The 18,692-nt window shown below is 42.2% G+C and overlaps 1 protein-coding gene across 1 annotated transcript in view; it reads left to right on the top strand.

The window, feature by feature from the left end:
* Shq1 (SHQ1, H/ACA ribonucleoprotein assembly factor) overlaps nucleotides 1-18,692 on the top strand; it is a 95,291-nt gene that overhangs the window by 43,530 nt on the left and 33,069 nt on the right. Inside the window, exon 10 of the mRNA XM_034511298.2 lies at nucleotides 8,916-9,036. Within this exon, the coding sequence (XP_034367189.1) occupies nucleotides 8,916-9,036 (121 nt within the window). The remainder of the gene's footprint in view (nucleotides 1-8,915; nucleotides 9,037-18,692) is intronic.

Genomic DNA, 18,692 nt, shown 5'->3' with positions numbered 1-18,692 from the left:
ACAAAAACAGTGTTCTGTGACATGAGAATTATATTCACTTCATAGTTTGGTGCCCATAAATAAAGTCTTATCAGAACACAGACATATCCAGTCACTTATATATTTTCTATCGCTGCTTTTATAATTCAGTGGCATGGTCAAGCAGTTGCAGCAGAGATACAGCCTATAAAGCTAAAATATCAAGTTTCTAGCTCTTCACAGAATAGATTTACCACCCTTGCCTCAAGTTTATTGTGAAGGATTGGAGGCATCTCTCGCCTGTGAGCTGAGGTCATGGGCTGCCTCTCATCTCTAACAGCAACGTGTTAACACTTTCCTTGCTGTCCCTCCCTGAAGGACAAGATGAGACTGATATGTTTGGTTCACAGTAGCATAAGAACCCCCCACACTAGGAAAAGCAAACTGAGATGCAGTTGAGCAAGCAGTAAACAAATAAGGCAGGGTGTGTGAAAACAGTAATAAGGCCTGAGAGCTGGGCAGATCCATGGCCCATCTGTCACTGCTGTCACCGTGTTCTATGTAGTCTTGCCCCTCTACAGGACTTTAAAGGAAGTAGAAAGTAATAACACCAACTGTTGACATTTTAAAAAATCACCTCTCACACATCATCAAAAGATGCAGATGTGACACACTGAGTGGGTTTTCTTTTAGGTGCCACTTGAACTACTAACTTTTTCCTCCTGTGCACTTGTATTTCTTCTCTCTGGCCTTATACAGTTGCTTTCCCAATTTAAGGCTGAAACAGTTCCAAAAAATGTGTCAGAACTTTTGTTATTAAGTAGTATCTGATGGAAAAGTGAAGTCTAATACTATCAATTCAAACAACCAGGTTTTAGCTGAACACAGAAATTCATGGCATATTCTTAGGATGAAATTGTTGAATCAAAATTGTGGTAAAATGTTTGAAGTTTCTAGTATATTGTTTTAAATATGGGTTTAGATGGCAGGTATTTCGAGAGCTGTGTATCTTCAACTTCTTGTCCATTTTTTTACTCACTATGTAAATTGGAATTTTTTTTAAAAAAAGAGTTCTACCTAGAATTTGAATGTCTCGTTCTAAACTGTCTAAATGAGTGAGAATCAGTTATGCAGCCATCAAGTAATTCTGATGACATCCGGCTGTGTGCTTAGAGATGGAAGCATCGACGTCTCCACAGACTCTGATTAAGGGTGGGAAGAACTGAAAAGGCTGAAGCAGCCTTGGTTTTGTACTGAGAGGAAACAGTGCAGCTGAGTTCCAGGGAATAGATGTAATAAGAGAAGTTTGAAACAAGTTGTATGTTGTTGGATGACCTTCCCCAGGGAGACAACAAACCAAACAAAGAGTTCTACCCAAGTCTAGTTTAGTGCCAGTGAGCTTATTGAGGTTACTTAGAGAATCATTGTGGAGGGGCTTCTTACATGAGCATGGATGAATAAAGACAGAGGAATCACCCAGAGACCCAGCCCAGCGTGAGTAGCGTTCTTGGAGCTCCCTGCATAGCTTTTAGGCAGCTTACCTGGTCACTTCTCTTTCTCAGTTTCTGCTGCTCTTTAACCTTAGGGAGAGGTCTTGTGGACCCACATCTTCTAAGATGAATTACCTATGCATGGTCCACTCTTCCTTCAGTTTTTGCTTTTTTTTTTTTTTCCCCCTGCCTGCTCTTCTATGTTCCCTGAAGGAGGTGACATAGATGGTCTAGTTACTTTCTTTCTTTTATAGCTGAGTACTGAGCCACTAATGACTGTTACAGTCACTTATTCTTAGGGGAATTCACCAGTTATACGGCTTTACAAATCACCACCCACTGCAAAAGGGACATTCCTCTTTATACTTGAGACTGCAGTAGTGGTTTATGGATGCAAACACGAATGTTTTAGAAAGCAGTTTGCTAGGCACGATAGTAATTGCTTCCCCACTGGAGTCTAGCCATAGGTCTTCCCTGTGATTTACCATGCCAGACATGACATCCCTCCTCTGAAGAGGGCCTTAAATTCAGTCAGCAAGCAGTTAATGGCACCTGTAACAGTCACACCACTATTGTTTTAGTGGTCTTGTTTTACTGGGAATATAGGTAGAATACTAAGCAGTATCCTTAACCAAACAGGATTGCTGGTGAAAGTCTTGCCTCTGCATGCTGCATAACATCCTGTAGCATTTGTGAAAGCTACCAAGCAAGGAGAGAGCTTCTAGCTCATTCCCAGCCTGACTTCTATACATCCTACTGCCAAAGTATATGGTTTCTTAAAACAGTAGAAACTTACCATCTAATTTTTGGCATGCAACCAACAGTAGTAGCAATAGCCTTTATAGTTTGCAGGGCCTCCGGAACCTCCTTGGCTAACTTGTAGAGTAGTAACCTATCCCCATCACTGGGATTGTCACCCACTATTATGGCTCTTAGTGCCTTTTTCTACCCCCGTGTCGTGTCTTTGTTTAAACTCGTTAACTCATTTTATTGTTATTCCAGATGCTGTTCAAATCTGTAAGGCACACAAGGGATATCATAGCAATTTATAATGAAGCTTTTTTTTTTTTTTTTTAAAGGGAGATAGTCAAACCTTTTAATAGAGGAAGGTAAGGATCTTTGAAGGCAAAACCTGTCCCCTCCAAACAAGTGCCAGTTTGTCTTGGAGGGTAGTAAAAGAAACCTTTATATGGTCTAGTAGAGTACAAAATGACCTCATTATGCACATCAGTTGCTTCATCAAAGAACCATGTTGAAGGCTCAGTCAGTTAAGTGCTTGCCATGCTGGCATAGGGACCTGAGTTCAGATCTCTTGCGTAATGGAAAATCTGGACATGGCAGTGCACATTGTAGTCCCAGTGCTAGGGAAATGGAACCAGGGTTCCTGGGACATGCTGGCTAGTTAATCTATCTGATGAGTGAACTGTTGTTTCTATAGGTTGAGAAGTGATTGAGGATGATAGCCAACATTGACCTCTGGCCTCCACGCACTCACAAATGGATGTGTTCTAGCAGGTCTCTTATATGCACACACACACGCTCAGTGTTGAGCACAGTGGCTTGTAGAGAGATACTACCCCATCTAGTCTTCCCTAGTCGGTAGTCGTTCTTCATGAGATATCTGGGTTGACTCATCTTGGGGTGCTGCTGCAACTGCTGCTGTGGCTATGAGTCTGTCCACCCCAGTGGTCTCTGTGGGGCTAGCTTGTACTGCTCAGCCTAGCTCAAGGCCAGGAGGGATCAGGGCTTTCCTACAGGCCCGTGGTTGGCACTAGAGTTGACTCGGCTTTTGACAGGCTCTGGCTACCTGTAGCACTTTCCTGTTCGTCTCGGCTAGCTGTGAAAAAGGCTGCGTGAGCACATTGCATGTTCTGATGTGAACTGCCCACCCCAAGACAGGCTTCATCTTTTCCACCCATGTTGCTGCACCTTTTATGTCTTCCCTGAACTGTGCTGAGGCTTTAAAGGTGTCAGAAGTTCACTAGCACAGCCTTTGCCGCTCTGATAGGCTTTCTCCTTAGGAACTCTGCTCAACAAATCTTGCCACGTTTGTCACTAGCAACCTGCACAGACTCCTTTGTCTACTTTGACTCCCCCTGCCATCCCCCCTTGATTGCTTTTGCACTTTACATACCTGGTTTACATGCCAGAGTCATGCAGGTCTGCCAGAACTTTTCCTGTCATAAGGATTGTGTTCCACCTTGGGGCTCAGCAACACCACCAGAATGAGGTCCTTCTGAGTCACTCCCCCTTTCCCTCTTTCCTTCCTCACTTCACTTTTCTTTTCTGATATATTTTAATATGTGCGTCTATTTAGATTTATACATATGAGTACAGGTGCTCATAGAGGCCAGAGGCTTCGGATCCCCACCCCCACCCCCACCCCAACCCCAACCCCACCCCCCAGGGAAGAGTTAAAGGTGAATATGAGTCCCCTAGTGTGGGTGCTGGGACCCTGAGTCTTCTGAAGAACAGTATGTGCTCTTAACCACTGAGCCATCTCTCCAGCCTTTCAGCTTCTTTCTTAACTCGGCTGTGAACAGTCCTATGAAGTGTCCTGTCATCAAGTACTGCTCCTCTTACACAGAACTTTTTCTTACTGCCTGCCTTTTATTGTCTTAATGAAATTTATGGAGATCTCAGCTAGTGATAACCAAGGTTTTGTGATGGTGCCCATACCAGTCCATGGGTCCTGCTAGTGCTTGCATTACCTCTGTCTCAGGGAGAGATGAGTAATTATATTCCTTTGGTGTCTTGGTTATTTTTCTATTGCTATGATAAAACACCATGACCAAGGCAACTTATCAAACATTTCACTTTGGGGCTCACAGTTCCAGAGTATTAGAGTCTGTTACCATCATGCTAGGACTATGAGGCAAGCAGGCATGGAGCTGGAGCCGTACTTGAAAGCTTACAACCTGATCCACAAACAGCAAGCTGTGCTAACTGGGTTGGGATGAGGTTGAAGCCTCCCTCACCCCTACCAGTGACACCCTCCTCCCACAAGGCCATACCTCCTAATTCTTCCCTAATTCTATCAACTAAGGACCAAGTATTCAAATATATGAGCCTGCGTGGGTGGGGGACATTCTCATTCTAACTAGCACATTCATGTTTCTCTGTGTCTGTGGCACCGGGGCAGGGAATAAACAGCCACGTCTCCTGTCCTCATCCTCAGTTCTGTTGGCCCTGTTTGGGTGTCAGGAGCATTGTATGATTCTTTCTGGGGAGACATGAACAATTTCTATTCACCCTAGATAGGGCACTGAGGGACAGACCAAAACAAAGGAATGGCTCCCTCCACGGCTAACTTAGTAAACCAGTGAGTTTATTAGGGTTACTTACAGGCATGTAGATGAAGGTTCACTCACAGGAATGTGGTGACTCAAATGGCAGCTCCATCTCCAAGAAGCCCACCTTGCCTTAAGTGCTGACTCACAAAGCTGTGTCTCTATAGCGTCCCCAACAACTGGCAGGTAGCTCGACTGGCCCTTGAGTCCCCTCTCCCTAGCAACTGCTTATGGCCTTTTAATTATTTGTTTGTTTTTGTTGGTTTGAGACAAGGCTTTTTTCTGTATCCCAGATTGGCTCACTGTTGCCAGGGTAATCCTCCTGTGCTAGAATGACCGGTGTGAGGACAGTGCCTATACACTGTATATAATATAGTATATAATACTATATATAATAATACTATATATAATACAGTAAGCTTGAAGTAAGTCCACTTGTACATGTTAACCAAGCAGTTTGAGCAAAGATGTAAATGTTAGTTAGCTTCTCTCTCCTCCAGAGTGCAGCCTTTATTGAACACTAACATATCGTTTTCTGGACATTGATCAAAATCCAGAGAATGAAAGATGAAAACTCGCCCTTTCCTGCCTAGGAGTTCACCACTTGGTGATAAATGCAGATGTCGTGTTTATGGCATAGTGGCTGAGAGTCAGATGCATTTATTTTCAAATCCTAGCCAAATCATTCATTTCTTGTGGAACAAAAAAGGAAGTGCCTAACTTGTAGGGTTAGTGGTGTGATGTTGGTGTTGGCTCTGATTGACATAATAGAGAGATGTGCTGGGCATTGTAAAGGTACCTGAAATGGAACTGAAGGAGAGTTAGGACTTTGTTCCCAGAGGAAGGAATGTCTGAACTGATACTTGGATGATAAATTAGACTCTCGATTGAGCCTTGTGCACTTCAGGCAGTAACTCAGTGTGCTCTTGCTCCCCGGATAGCAAAGGATAGATCTTTAACTGGCCTTACTCTGGCTAACAGTAAATCATTGTTTTAAGTATGTGCTGCTTCTCACAATGCAGAAGTGAAGACCTTAAGTGGAATTTGAGGTTATATAAGACTTACCCAGAGTGAGAAGCATTTTCTTGGTAGGGATGTGACTTTATTCTACATCTTAGAAGGGCTTGATAGTGAAGAAAATTGCCACATTTTGGTTCTCTTAATTTTTATTGATTTGATGCAGTATTTCTATCTTCTCTTTTAGGCTCAAATTAACTATGAAAATTAATGTTAAAATAGTTGCTAAGATAGCTCTTTTGACAATATTGTCTTATCAAACACTAAGAAATTTACCTAGTTGTCTGCTAAATTATGTTAAAGATGATAATTACTGTTGGCTTTTGTTCTGATGTATTTTATAAATAACAATGAGGCAGCTTTTCTGTCAGTACCTTAAAGTCTTCTTTTTTTTTTTTTTTTTTTTTTTTTTTTTTTTTTTTTTTTTTTGGCTTCTCTTGTGTAGCTTACATTATTTTTCCTTTTTTGGCATTTAGCCAGCAAAAAACATCTCCTACTCTGATCCTTCTATGGATGGGAGCAATTTCTTAAGGGCTCAGCCATAAGCTGGTCTGTCTGTCAGTGAGAGATTATTGCCCATCCTGGCCACTACTCACAGGAAGGAAAGCCAAAGAACATGTTATATCGTGTTTACTGGCCACCTACTTATTGTTGTCTTACACATTTTCTTTATGTTGTCATTTTGTTTCTGTGTGCCATCATTAGACAGTCATTCCTGAAGCAAACCATTCATGGCTCTTGTCATTTGTAGTCCTGGGACACTACTTACCAGTACCTTCATGGGTGAGTAGGAGACCCTAGATTCAGGATCTCTCGTGAATAGGGTTAGCTTATCCAGCCAATCAGTTTTAGTGAGTCTCTGAAGTTGGGGCCATTTGACATCCTAGGGGACAGAAGCTAGCTCCTTCCTTCGGTGAAAATAGTTACCGTGGTTACTGTGCAAAGTACCTTTGTTTTTTTAATACTCTGGAGCAGGCAGTGAACTGCTTGAAAAATGGTCACTTTCATGCAGTGCCTTTGAGCCAAAATAATTGTCTTAGCTTTAGGCCTGAACAGCTTTTTTATGCTCATAGGATGTATGATGAGAACACAACTGGGTAAAGCCCCACAGGAGGTATAGACTGTGAGTCCCTGTAAGCTTCTGGTCACCGGCCATGTGACAGCCTAGAAGAGAGCTAGTCTTTTCCTTTGTGGATAGCTACTGAGTAAGTAGCTGAGTACAGGACAGAAGGAACATTTGGTACAAAAGAGATGTTAAAGACCCCAGCTATCTACCCTAGCTGTGATGCAGGGCTCACCATGGGGAAGCTGGCTGCTAGCTTGAGAGACTAAACATGGCATCAGATGACAATGGAGGGTTGGAGGAGGGGTGAGTTTAATGTGCTTCTTTTAGATTATCTGGGTGTCTTTTACCATGCTCTGACATAGAATTCCATGAAAATAGTTTTGGTAAGGCTTGTGGAAGCATAGCTTTTAAAGAGAGCTTATAAATCCCCTTTTCTCAAGCTGTTTTGCATGTGAAAAGCATGCTTGTTGAAAACCTCATCTGAATATTGTTTCTCAGTTGCTTAAATACATATAAATCAAATTTTTGAGCATTCTTCTGTCAGTATTTAAGGGCTCTATGGTAGATTATGTCCAGGTTTTCATTGAACATATAACATGTTTCTGGTAGACATTTGAAAAAAGAGGTGGTGTGAAGAATGAGTAACTGCTCCTCCACGTAGACCAGTGCTGGGCACACATTGGGCTCTCCCTATTGAGTCAGTGAATGGGCCGTACTTTCCCTACCAGCCTAAATTCTGCATTTTCTGTTCATCTGGTTATATTAAGAAGGTATGAGACCTTGGGAAGGAGTCCTTGAGGCTGTCACACTGTAGAGAAGTAAAGTCAAGTTGCAAGAGAAGCGTTTTTTCTGGCAAAGACCTGTGATTGTTACTTGAAACTCTTTATAGTCAGTCAACCAGTTACCTAGGGTGCTGGGTAGGTTTTTTGGGGGGCTTTTGGGTTTTTTTGGGTTTTTTTTGGTTTTTTTGGTTTGTTTTTTTGTCAATTTGATACATGCTGAAGTTACCTAGGAAGATGGAATGGCAATTCAGAAATTGCCTCTATCAGATTGGCCTATAGGTAAGTCTGTGGGTGCATTTTCTTGATCAGTGATGGATGGGGGAAGTCCCGGCCCACGGTGGGTGGTCCTGCATTATATAAGAAAGTGGGCTGAGCAAGCCAGTAAGTCAGCAGTGTTGCTTTATGCAGGCTGAGGACTGCAAAATGGCAAGTCAAGGCAGGACTTCGATTGTATACAAGTGGCCAGGGTAACTGTGCCAAGTAATGGGGTAAACACCTCCACTACCTGCTATATTTTATATTATAAATATATAATATAAATATAAAATATATAAATTTATATTATAATATAAAATTTATGTTTTATTATAAATATAAAGTAGGTAATGTCAAAGGCAGAGGTTCAAGAAAAGAGGAAATATAATAAAGCACATACCTGTGGTGAAACCAAAGCACTGCCCCCCAAAAACCAAAGGTGAACTGAGCCAGGAAGAATTGTTAGAACAGTTCCAACTGCCAAAGGAACAAAGAATGTCACACTAGATACAGCTGATTCTTTCTTGATTTCTCTATTTTGGTGAATATTTAGGACTCTGTCAGCTATGGAGAGAGGGCAGGAAGAAGAGGCATTTCCAAGGCAAAAGAATACAGGTTTGGGAGTAGAAGGTTTGAAAGGAGTTGCAGGGAAAGAAGCTGGGTGACCATCATGCTGTGTGTAGATTTCAGACTATTTAAAGGTGTTCCCCGCTAAGACATGTACATTGTATTGTAGGTTTTGGGGACCATCTCTGAAACAGCACAAGTTTTCTCTTTCAAAACATGCTTTCTAGCCAGGTGACAGTGCAGGCCTGTAATCCCAGCCACTCAGCAGGAAGGCAGGTGGATCCTAAGTGCAGAAGACAGCCTGGGTAACTTAGGGCTGTCTTTAAAATAAAGAGTAAGGGGCTAGTCATTAGTTTTCAATGTTCCTAAGACATTATTAGAACTCTGGACTGTTTTAAATATATTACCTCTCAAGATTTTAATTTCTTAACTAAGAAATTGGATATTTTTCTTCTTAAGGTTGACTGGATGTTTTCAAATTTCCCTTCAGGTAAAAGTGCAGTTTTAAAGTGTCTCCTGGATGTTCACAAAATCTTTCAGGAAAATGACCCAGCATATATTTTGAATGATCTCTACATCTCAGACTACTGTGTATGGATTCAGAAGGCCAAGTAAGTTGTGTGTCCCTCGGTAATGTCTACATGCTTGCAACAGTGAAACACCATTTACCTGGGAGGAAATCTTAGTGTGAGAGAAACCCAAAGCTACTAAACACTTTAGAAATGGCTGGATTCTAAGCAGGGACATCACTATTCGGGACTCATCCGTGACAGAGACAACTAAAACGAGGAACAGGTCATTCTGGTCACAGTTTAGAGCAGTGGTTCTCAACCTGTGGGTCATGACCCCTCTGACCTTTCACAGAGGTCACCCAAGACCATCAGAAAACACAGATATTTACATTACAGTTCATAACAGTAGCAAAATTGCCATTATGAAGTAGCGGTGAAAATAATTTTCCAGTTGGGGGTCACATGTATTAAAGGCACACATCCTTAGGAAGGTTTAGAAGGTAAACCATGGAGGTAAGGCGTGGTGGCTTTGGTCCATGTGGTATGAACTTGCTACATGGTTTCTTCATGTCTTATCAGATGAGGAGAAAGTGGAGTGAGGCTATGACTCCTAGTGGCCTGTGTCCAAAAGCTCTACAGTTCCCCAGTGGTTGTTCCCTTAACCGTGACACATGCTCATAAAAGGGTGTATAGGCCTTCTATCCAAACCCTAGTGGTGTGCACAGAATTGCTTACCTCCTAACTGACAGGAAATCTCAAGACTGGGTACCTAGAACTGTAACTATGGCAGGGCTGTGTGTGCATGCATATGTACTGAAATTTACATGTGTAAAAGTTACAAGAGTTAAATCTAATGCAAACAAGAGCTGACCCCAGACTTACTGAGTTCATGTTTCAAAGTATAAGAAAATACAAATGTTACAGTCTTGCAGCATATTGAAGTAGGTATTGAGGAGTCTGAACACTCACAAATAGGCTCCAGCACTTGCTGAGTGAAATTTTCATGATTTGTAGAATGTTTAGTGTTGACTCAGTCACAGAAGCACAGTCATTGGCTGGTAGCTTTAAAGGTGGTGCATTTGTATGTCAGGAAGAGCTTGAGTAGGTGTGCCTCTCATCAGGCACAGCCAGTGACCCACTTCAGTAGCAAGGGGCCCTTTGTTGGGACTTACTGAGCTCTTGATTGGAATGATTCCTCAGTGGCATAGAACACCATGGCACAGTGTCATGTCAGTGCTCACCTAGACGGGAAAGAAGCACACAGCTTCTGTTACTGCACTGATTGCCTTTTAATACCTCTTTGGATGCACTGTGATCCAGAATTTATTTCTTCTTTCTGTTCATGAGGACGTAATTACATTGGAGTACAGTGTGAAAGCCACCTGACAACCTGTTGTCTGGAGGATGCTCGGAGTCACTCCAGATAACACCTGACTCTGCAGCATGAGGAGGCCACATCTGTGGTGGAAATCTTGATTTTGCCAGATGGAAAATTGAACCCTTAACTCCTAAGGTCCTAATGGCAGACCATTACTTCCTTTGGCCCTCGTGCTGATTGAGCTTATCAGATGCCCTGCTGCCCTCTCCTGTGTGGTTCTTGTTTTCATAATAAAATTCAGTTGCAGTAGTCTGCATGTAGGTGATTTGTTGCTTGAGAGCAGAGATTTTATAAACATGTAATGAGCATGGAAGTTGGTGCCAGGATCTCATTTTCGTGAGTGCTTCTCTCCATGTTGTGACATTCCTTATTAAATACAGAGAAAATTGCATTGTATTCCACAGACAGCTATAAGTGTCCAATATAAGTTGCTGTAGGAGTCACCAGACATCTCTTTAAATTGTTTTTTAACACTTGTTTTAAGTCATAGGAAACAGTTGAATTCTTAGATTCTCAGGAATTAATTGTTTCGGTGGTAATGGTTTTGGTTTTGTTCCTAAAAGGATAGCGTAGTCAGCAGTAGGAAAGAAGAGAGAGCTTGCAGAGACTCAACTATTTTTACACCACTTTGCTTCTTCTACTTCACCAATTTGAGTGTAGCTTTTCTTTCCCTAAATAGACTGTGTTGTTTTACTATGATAAAATTATTGATAGCCCACTTTTTCCTCTTCCTTTTTCATTACTTTTTGTAATGCATCTGATTTTTATTAAACTTTCTAATTTCAACCTTGGCTTTATAAGTACAGCTTAAATGGTCTTTCTTGTGTTTCACTTATGAATGTAATCACTTCTAAATTAACTATAGGGCAGCCTCTTCACTATTTTTGGCTTCATCTTTTGCTGTCTTATTTTTTTAGTTGAACCACCACATTTTAATGTTACACAATAGTTTATATTTTCTTTAGTCTATATTGATATTTTTGATTGTAATAATAAAAAGCTGTGTAACATTTTCTTGGAAGTACCAGACAAGTATGAAATTCTGACTTGCCCAAAAACAGCATTCCATTTTCTAGTCAGACATTTACTTTGGCAAAAGTAAAAGTTTATTGAAATGCTCTCGTTCTTATATTGAATCAGTGAAGCTATGGCAACAATGTAGGGTTTAACTAATGAGGGTGTTTTGCTTCTCTATGCTATCTGCTTTTTGTGAGGCATGAAGCCTTGGATTCTTATTATGAGTTATGAATTTGCAAATTAATTTTTCTGGGGAAAACAGAAAAGCACTCCTTGTTTCCTTCAGTGTACGTGGCACTGGGATTTCCAGTATGGTGCCTGCTGCAGCATACATTCCCTGAGTGGCAGCATGAGGATTGTTGAGATTTTGCTTGCAGTAATGATGTTAACAATAGGTCTGTGATGGTACCCTGCCCTGTGGATTCAGGTATTTTCCTAGATTTGCCATGTGTTACAACTAGTCGTCTTCACTCATGGACTGTAGAAGTGAAGTCCCCCCAAAAAAGTGCTCCCTTTAGGAACCTTTCCTGGAGGAAAGAGATTTAATGAGCCATCTGTTTTGTTAGTAGATGCACATGGTTGAGAGGTCACTATGTGCATCTTATGCCTTCCCCATAGTGGAATAATCTAAGTCCTCATCTCTTCTAAAAGCTTCAAGGGCCCTGTGAAAGAACACTAATCTGGGACTATCACTGTTTCTTATGTGCACAGCAAATTTTAGTTGAACTGAATGGGCCCTGTTAGTTAAAGGAGAAGTTTTTCATTGATAAAAATGTAGCTCTGGGGCTGGTGAGACGGCTCAGCAGTTAAGAGCATTGGTTGTTCTTTCAGAGGACTGGTATTCAATTCCCAGCACCCCCAAGGTGGATCACAACTATCTATAACTTTAGGTCCAGGGGATCCAGTGCCCTCTTCTGGCCTTCACAAACATTGCATACATGGAGTACACAGACATGCATTCAGACAAAACACCCATACACATAAAATAAACCAAAAAAAATTTTTTTAAAAAAAATATAGAACTTGCCGGGCAGTGGTGGTGCACGCCTTTAATCCCAGCACTTGGGAGGCAGAGGCAGGTGGATTTCTGAGTTCGAGGCCAGCCTGGTCTACAGAGTGAGTTCCAGGACAGCCAGGGCTACACAGAGAAACCCTGTCTCAAAAAAACAACAAAACAAAACAAAACAACAACAACTATATATATATCTTTTAAAAGCTGTGAAAAAGGGCTCAAGAGATTGTTCAATAGGTTAAGGTATTTGCTGCCAAACCCAACAGACAACCTTGAGTTTGGTCACTGGAACCACGGTGGAAGAGATAACCAACTCCTATAAGTTGTCTTCTGACTTCCACACGTGCACCATGGCATTTGTGTAAATGCATGTACCCACACACTCACACACACACACACTCACAGTAAATAAAATATAATTTTTAAAAAGCTGTCTATCAGTTATAGCTTATCTTTGTTGAAATTGGCCTGCCATTATTAGTAGTTCTGTCCTCTGAGAACTTGGCAGTTTCCACCCTTTGTGTAGCACAGGATGGTAAGAGTGAACCAGTATGTTTGGCTCTGTTCACACTGCCCTGAGACTTGGGAAAGCTCTCCTTCGATTCCTTTGATTCAGTTAGTATTTAATACTTTCTCCAGCTGTTTCTTATTTGTTTTATTTTATTTATTTATTTGTTTCTTATTTTATTTATTTATTTTTGAGACAGGGTTTCTCTGTGTAGCCGTGTCTGTCCTGGAACTCACTCTGTATACCAGGCTGACCTGGAACTCAGAGATCCTCCTGCTTCTGCCTTCTGAGGGCTCCCTATTAATTCTTAAACCCATGGAAATACATTGCACATACACATTTGTAACTTAATAGTATTCAATATGTATCTTCCCTTTATAATGTAGTTTCTATTGTCTTTTTTTTTTTTTTTTTTAAATAAGACACTCCTCATTGTAAAAGGAGTTGTGTGTGTCCAAGGAAGAGAATTGACAGTAAACTCACTGGGTTTGGTTTTGGTTTGGTTTTGCTGGTTTGAAACAGGATTTCTTCAGCTTCCCTACTGCAGGGACTGCAGGCTTGTTCCACACACCTGGCCTAAAACTGTGACTGTAATTCATAGTACATTTTGAAATGGCTAGGGGACAAATAATGAATATTATTTTTGTTCTTCTGCATATAAAATTTTTGGTATTTTTAAATCTAAATGAAATCCAGACTGTCCTCAGTATAAATAAATGAATGTGTAACTAATTGAATAGTGTTCTCTTTCTAATATGGTAGGATTTTGTTGAGTTTTCTTTTTTTCTTTTATGATACTGGGGAATCATACCTTTGTCCCCGCATGTGTAAAGCAAACCTTTCAGCTAACTCTCTAGCGCAATAGTATAGCATTTTGTTTCAAGGTAGTTGTGCTGACAAAGAATTTTAAAATGTGTCCTTGAAATGCTGGACTTATTTACATTGAGCTGGTAGTTAACTAATACTCGGCATATTTATTTTATTTTTTATTTTTTTTATTATTTATTTATTTATTTTATTTTATTTTATTTTTTTTTTGGTGTTTTTCGAGACAGGGTTTCTCTGTGTAGTCCTGGCTGTCCTGGAACTTTGTAGACCAGGCTGTCCTGGAACTCAGAAATCCGCCTGCCTCTGCCTCCCAAGTGCTGGGATTAAAGGCGTGCACCACCACCGCCCGGCTCTTGGCATATTTAAATTCCCACTCCATTTTATCGTACTTTTCCCTCAGAAGCAGTCTTACGATCCCAAAGATACTGAAGCCAGAGTCTGTGAAGGAAACAGTTTTTTCTAAACACGTATCTTGAAGGCGAGAAGCCCTCGACCTCAGCTTTGATGATAGTAAGTGAACTTAAATCATTTTTGTGCTATCTCACAATAGTGAGACACCTAAGACCTCCCTGACCTAGCCTGCTCTGCTGCTTCCAGGCCTGTGTGCTTAGCAGGGTGAGGTGTGACCCTGGTTGCTGTGGAGGCAGAGGCTTCCTTTTTCCTGGCATATCTACAGCAGGGGGGTGTTGGGTTGGCTCATATGGAGGTGCAGCATTAATACTGGATAACTTATAGAATATTGCAGGCTTCAACCTTGTTGAACCCTGAGGTAGGATAGATGCTAAGATAGCTGTTGGCATATTGTCTAGCAGTATTGAGAAGTTACAGGGCCTGCAGAACTGAATAGCTGTAGCATGATTAACCCTTTCTGTAAGGCAGTATTATTTCTCCTAGTAATGGATTGGCGCTATATAAAGCAGGTTATTATAATTTGGGTCAGCTCCTTCATCTCTTCCCTCTCCTTGGCCCAGGCCTATTTTGTTCTGATATTCCATCATTCACAGGCCAGTGCATGGTTCTCACTAGAAGATAAGCTGTAGTGCTGTGCTTTTAGACTTGTTGAACTGGGAGCCAAAATAAACCTCAGATTACTCAGTCTAAGGTATGCTGTACTAGCAACAGAAAATGGGTTAAGACACAAAAGACATTGATTAAGATCTTAAGGATCGATGACAGTTAGTCAAAGAACTGGAAATGTAGTGCAGTGGTAGAGCTCATGTCTCCTCTGTGGTCAGTTCTTAGCAGCAGGGTGGGGGAAGTTATAAAGAATGGCATAGGCATATGATATGAGTACTTACAAACTGAGGCAGAAGGGTGGAGAGCTTGAGGACAGCCTGGGCTAAGTGGTGAGACCCTGTGTCAGAAAACCAGATGGGGTGAGGAAGAAAGCAAAGTATCAGACATAAGAAAAAGTACATGTTCTCCCTAAGATCTCACAACTGTGGATAGAACATAGGATGGTCATAGGACAGAGAGAGATTTGGCTGGAGGCCCCATGGAAGCCGTGACCACGTCATCCTGGAAGTGTGGAACAGCAAAGAACCTAAAGTAAGTATTACCTCTCTGAGCGGCACCATCCGACCTCATTGAAGGAACTTAGGGGTGGGGTTGGGGCTCAAACCTGAAAGACTTGCCTGGGGTGTGATGATCCAGGCTAAGTAATGGTGACTGGAGCTTGGGTGATAGCTGTGAGGGGGAGGCAGGCAGTGCTCAGGAGTTGGGGAGGCAGGTCAGGTACCTACTTGTACAGGCTCAGAGAGATGGGGAGAAGGGGGGTGAGAGCCAGGTTCTGACCACTGAAGGTGCTGTTGACAAGATTTAATAATACTAGAGAGGGTAGGTTGGGAACGATGAAGAGAGCAGTCTTGGAAATGCTGCCTCAGCCTTTAAGGAACACGCAGGAAAACATGCCAAGAACATTTGGATCACAGCTGGGCAAGATGTCTCGAGAAGAACTTGGACAGAGAAGGGGTATGAATTAAGCAGCAATGTGAAAATGCTGTCTGGTTGCCTGGGACTGTGGTACTCATGTGACTATAATAACAGTCATTCCTGGCTGAGAAAAGAACCGTGCAGGGAGACAAGGAGAACATGGGAGCAACACGCTATACACATCACCTACCTGTAGCCGAGGTTCGTGGGACAGCAAGAATGGACTGAAGCTGCTTATATTTGGGTCAGTTTATCCTTGTAGTATTCCTTCCCTGCTGACTGAGCCACCATCCTCCTTAGTTTTGGGGTCATATGAGGGACTCTCACTGCTCTAGTGGATCCTGGCGTTGCTAGTTCTCTGGGTTTCAGTCATGTTATGGAGAAGAAACTCACTTGGGCTTTGGCAGTGGAAACCAGTTTCTTACTAGATGGCAGATTGTCCTCTGGAGCCCAGGTGCTAGACTATGGCTGAACCTAGGGGACTCAAGCCTGGCAGAATGAGACACTGGCCTGCTCTGGCCGTGTGCCCTGAGGCTGCTGCTTTACAGGAGCTCCCAGAGGAGCCAGGTAGCCATCCACAGCCCTGAGTTTTCATGCCCTTCCTTTCAGTGGAGATGGTGTAGATCCATTGATTTGTAATTCTAGGAGATGAAGAAGGGGTTGGCCTTAGTGATCATTCTCTGTTCTGTACAGTAACCTTGGTCACAGCAGCTTGAAGAGGTACTCGTGGCATGATTTATACTACCCAGGGCCCAGAATATACCAGAAACATGTACCACCTCATGCAGACAGAGCTGTAGCTGGGGAGAGACAGGGTCTCCCTGTCACTGATGTTTATAGTGGACCTACAGTGGCAAGGATTTCTGGCTAAATTAAGGCCTATACTTTGGAGGCAGAGGCAGATGGGCTTCTGTGAGTTAGAGGCTAGCTTAGTCTACATAGCAAGCTCCAGACAGCTAGGTTACACAGAGAGACCTCACGTCAGAAAACTAAAAAGGACAATGAAATAAGGGGGAGAATGACTGAGGAATACACAGACCCTGATATCAGACCTTCATAAGCATATACACCCACATACAGAAACCCTGTAAGTGTACATGTGTGTGTACATACATGTATGCACACACACATAGGACTATTTGAAGTAGGATAAAATTACAAATGAAGAAAGAACAACAACAAAAAGCCCTTTTCTGGGAGGCCTGTTCTTTTCTGAAGGGAAATTAAGAAGGAATGGATCTGAGGGAGAGGGATGGGAGTGGGGAGTGGGACGAGTAGGGGGAGGGGAAACTGCAGCTGGGATGTATTGTATGAGAGAACTAAAAAAAACTTTCTCATGAACTTAACATTCTGATACATAATTTTTCTGAGTACACAGTTCCGGGAGCACTGGTCTCTTCTCAACGTGTTACTCTAGTTCTGAATCATAGGAGCATCTGTAATCCTATGATTTATTGGCACTTTGCTTATAAGCGAAGTCTGAGGAAGAGCAGCTCTCCCCAGTGCTCACTGCTGAACTACTGATGATGATACAGTAAAGGCCCATTGAGTAGCTCCCTTCTCTGTGACAGCACACTGGATGGACACCAGGGAGTAGATATTGGCTTTCCTTATGGAGCTCAATCTTACTTCCATCCAGGATGAGTTTGTGGGTTTAATTAAAAATAAACAGTAAGACTAAAGAGCAACCTGACTTGCCCGAATAGGCATCTTACCAGGATGATTTCAAGGGTTAACAAGCTTGAATTAATGACAACTGCATTTTGAAATTTCTACACATTTGTCATTAGAAGACAGTGTAACACTCAACATTTAACCATTTATCAGAGAAGTAATTTCCCACACCAAGTCAACCACCCAGAGTGTCTGCCTATCACTTTGCAGGCCTTAATTTAGCCAGAAGTCCTTAGCCCTGTAGGCAATTGGGTGTGGGGGGTGCGAGACCTTGTCTTAAAAAAATAAACCAGACTGGGGATCTGTCTGACCGTCTTCATATACTCCCCAGTGCTGAGGTTGCAGATGCGGCCCTGCTGCGCCTGTCATTTTACATGGCTGTTGGCCATTTGAACTCAGGTCCCCATGCTTGTTCAACAGGCACTTGCCCACTTGAGTCGTCTCAGCCCTCAGCTGATGTTTATGTTAACATAGTGTTAGACTCACAAAACACTTGCTAAGGTAGTCCAGAGTTCCCTATTAATTGGTGAGGTGGTGTCAGTAATAAGTCAGCATTGGCCATCCTATTGACCAAAGGTTTAGGTTTGGTTTTTTTTCAGTTTTAACCTATTGTCTACCTTTTTTGTTGTTTGGTCTGAAGTAGAGCCCAAGTCAGTTCCTTAGACATTTGATTGTCCAGGAGCTTAAATGTCTCTGAAAAGTACTGAAATTCTGTAGAGATACTACTTATCTGAGGTCAGAATCATTGAAGATCTCAGCCTTGTAGAGGAGTGGTTGAGGACTTTTTAGAAACTTCAAAGTATAACTCTCAGGTCATTTGTGTGTACATTTGTGTGGGCATCAGTGTATTGATGCAGTAAGAAAATAAAGCACTGTGAAAATAACTTAAGCAAGACTTCGTGCCTTCCTATTTTCTTAGGATGGTGGAGATTAGGGGGGAAAGTGTTGATAGGAGCCTTGTAAAAAGAGAAGAGCTTTCAGCAGTGCACGGGCGTGCGGGTGCCTTGTCTGTGTCTAAGGAGTATCGTGTGTTCCCAGCCCATCCTGGAGCTTTGACTGGGCTCCCTTTGCCTCTGATTGCTATGCTCTTCCTGTGTGGCTCTGGCCTCCTCAGGCCTTTCCTTAAAGCTGTGATTTACAGGAGGAGCAAATGGTGTTTCCTTTCACCTCTTTGTTCTTTTCATTTTTATGTCTTAAAACTCTGGGTCAGGTGAGTATGGGTGGTGATGGATCAAGTGAGTTCTGTAACCATATTCTGTACCTCTTGGAGAGTTTCCCCTGTCCCTGAATGCTGTGATATCTTACTCACGGAGGAGGCTTACATTGATTAATGTGGCATGTGTGTGGTTATCATGCTCAGAACGCGCTCTGTTTAAGGAGAGCTTTGTCAAGAGCAGTTTCTGAAT

The sequence above is a fragment of the Arvicanthis niloticus genome, chromosome 9 (assembly GCF_011762505.2).
Source record: "Arvicanthis niloticus isolate mArvNil1 chromosome 9, mArvNil1.pat.X, whole genome shotgun sequence".
Lineage (NCBI taxonomy): Eukaryota > Metazoa > Chordata > Mammalia > Rodentia > Muridae > Arvicanthis > Arvicanthis niloticus.
Note: the sequence above shows the minus strand (reverse complement) of the source record. Positions and strands in the feature narration are given on the sequence as shown.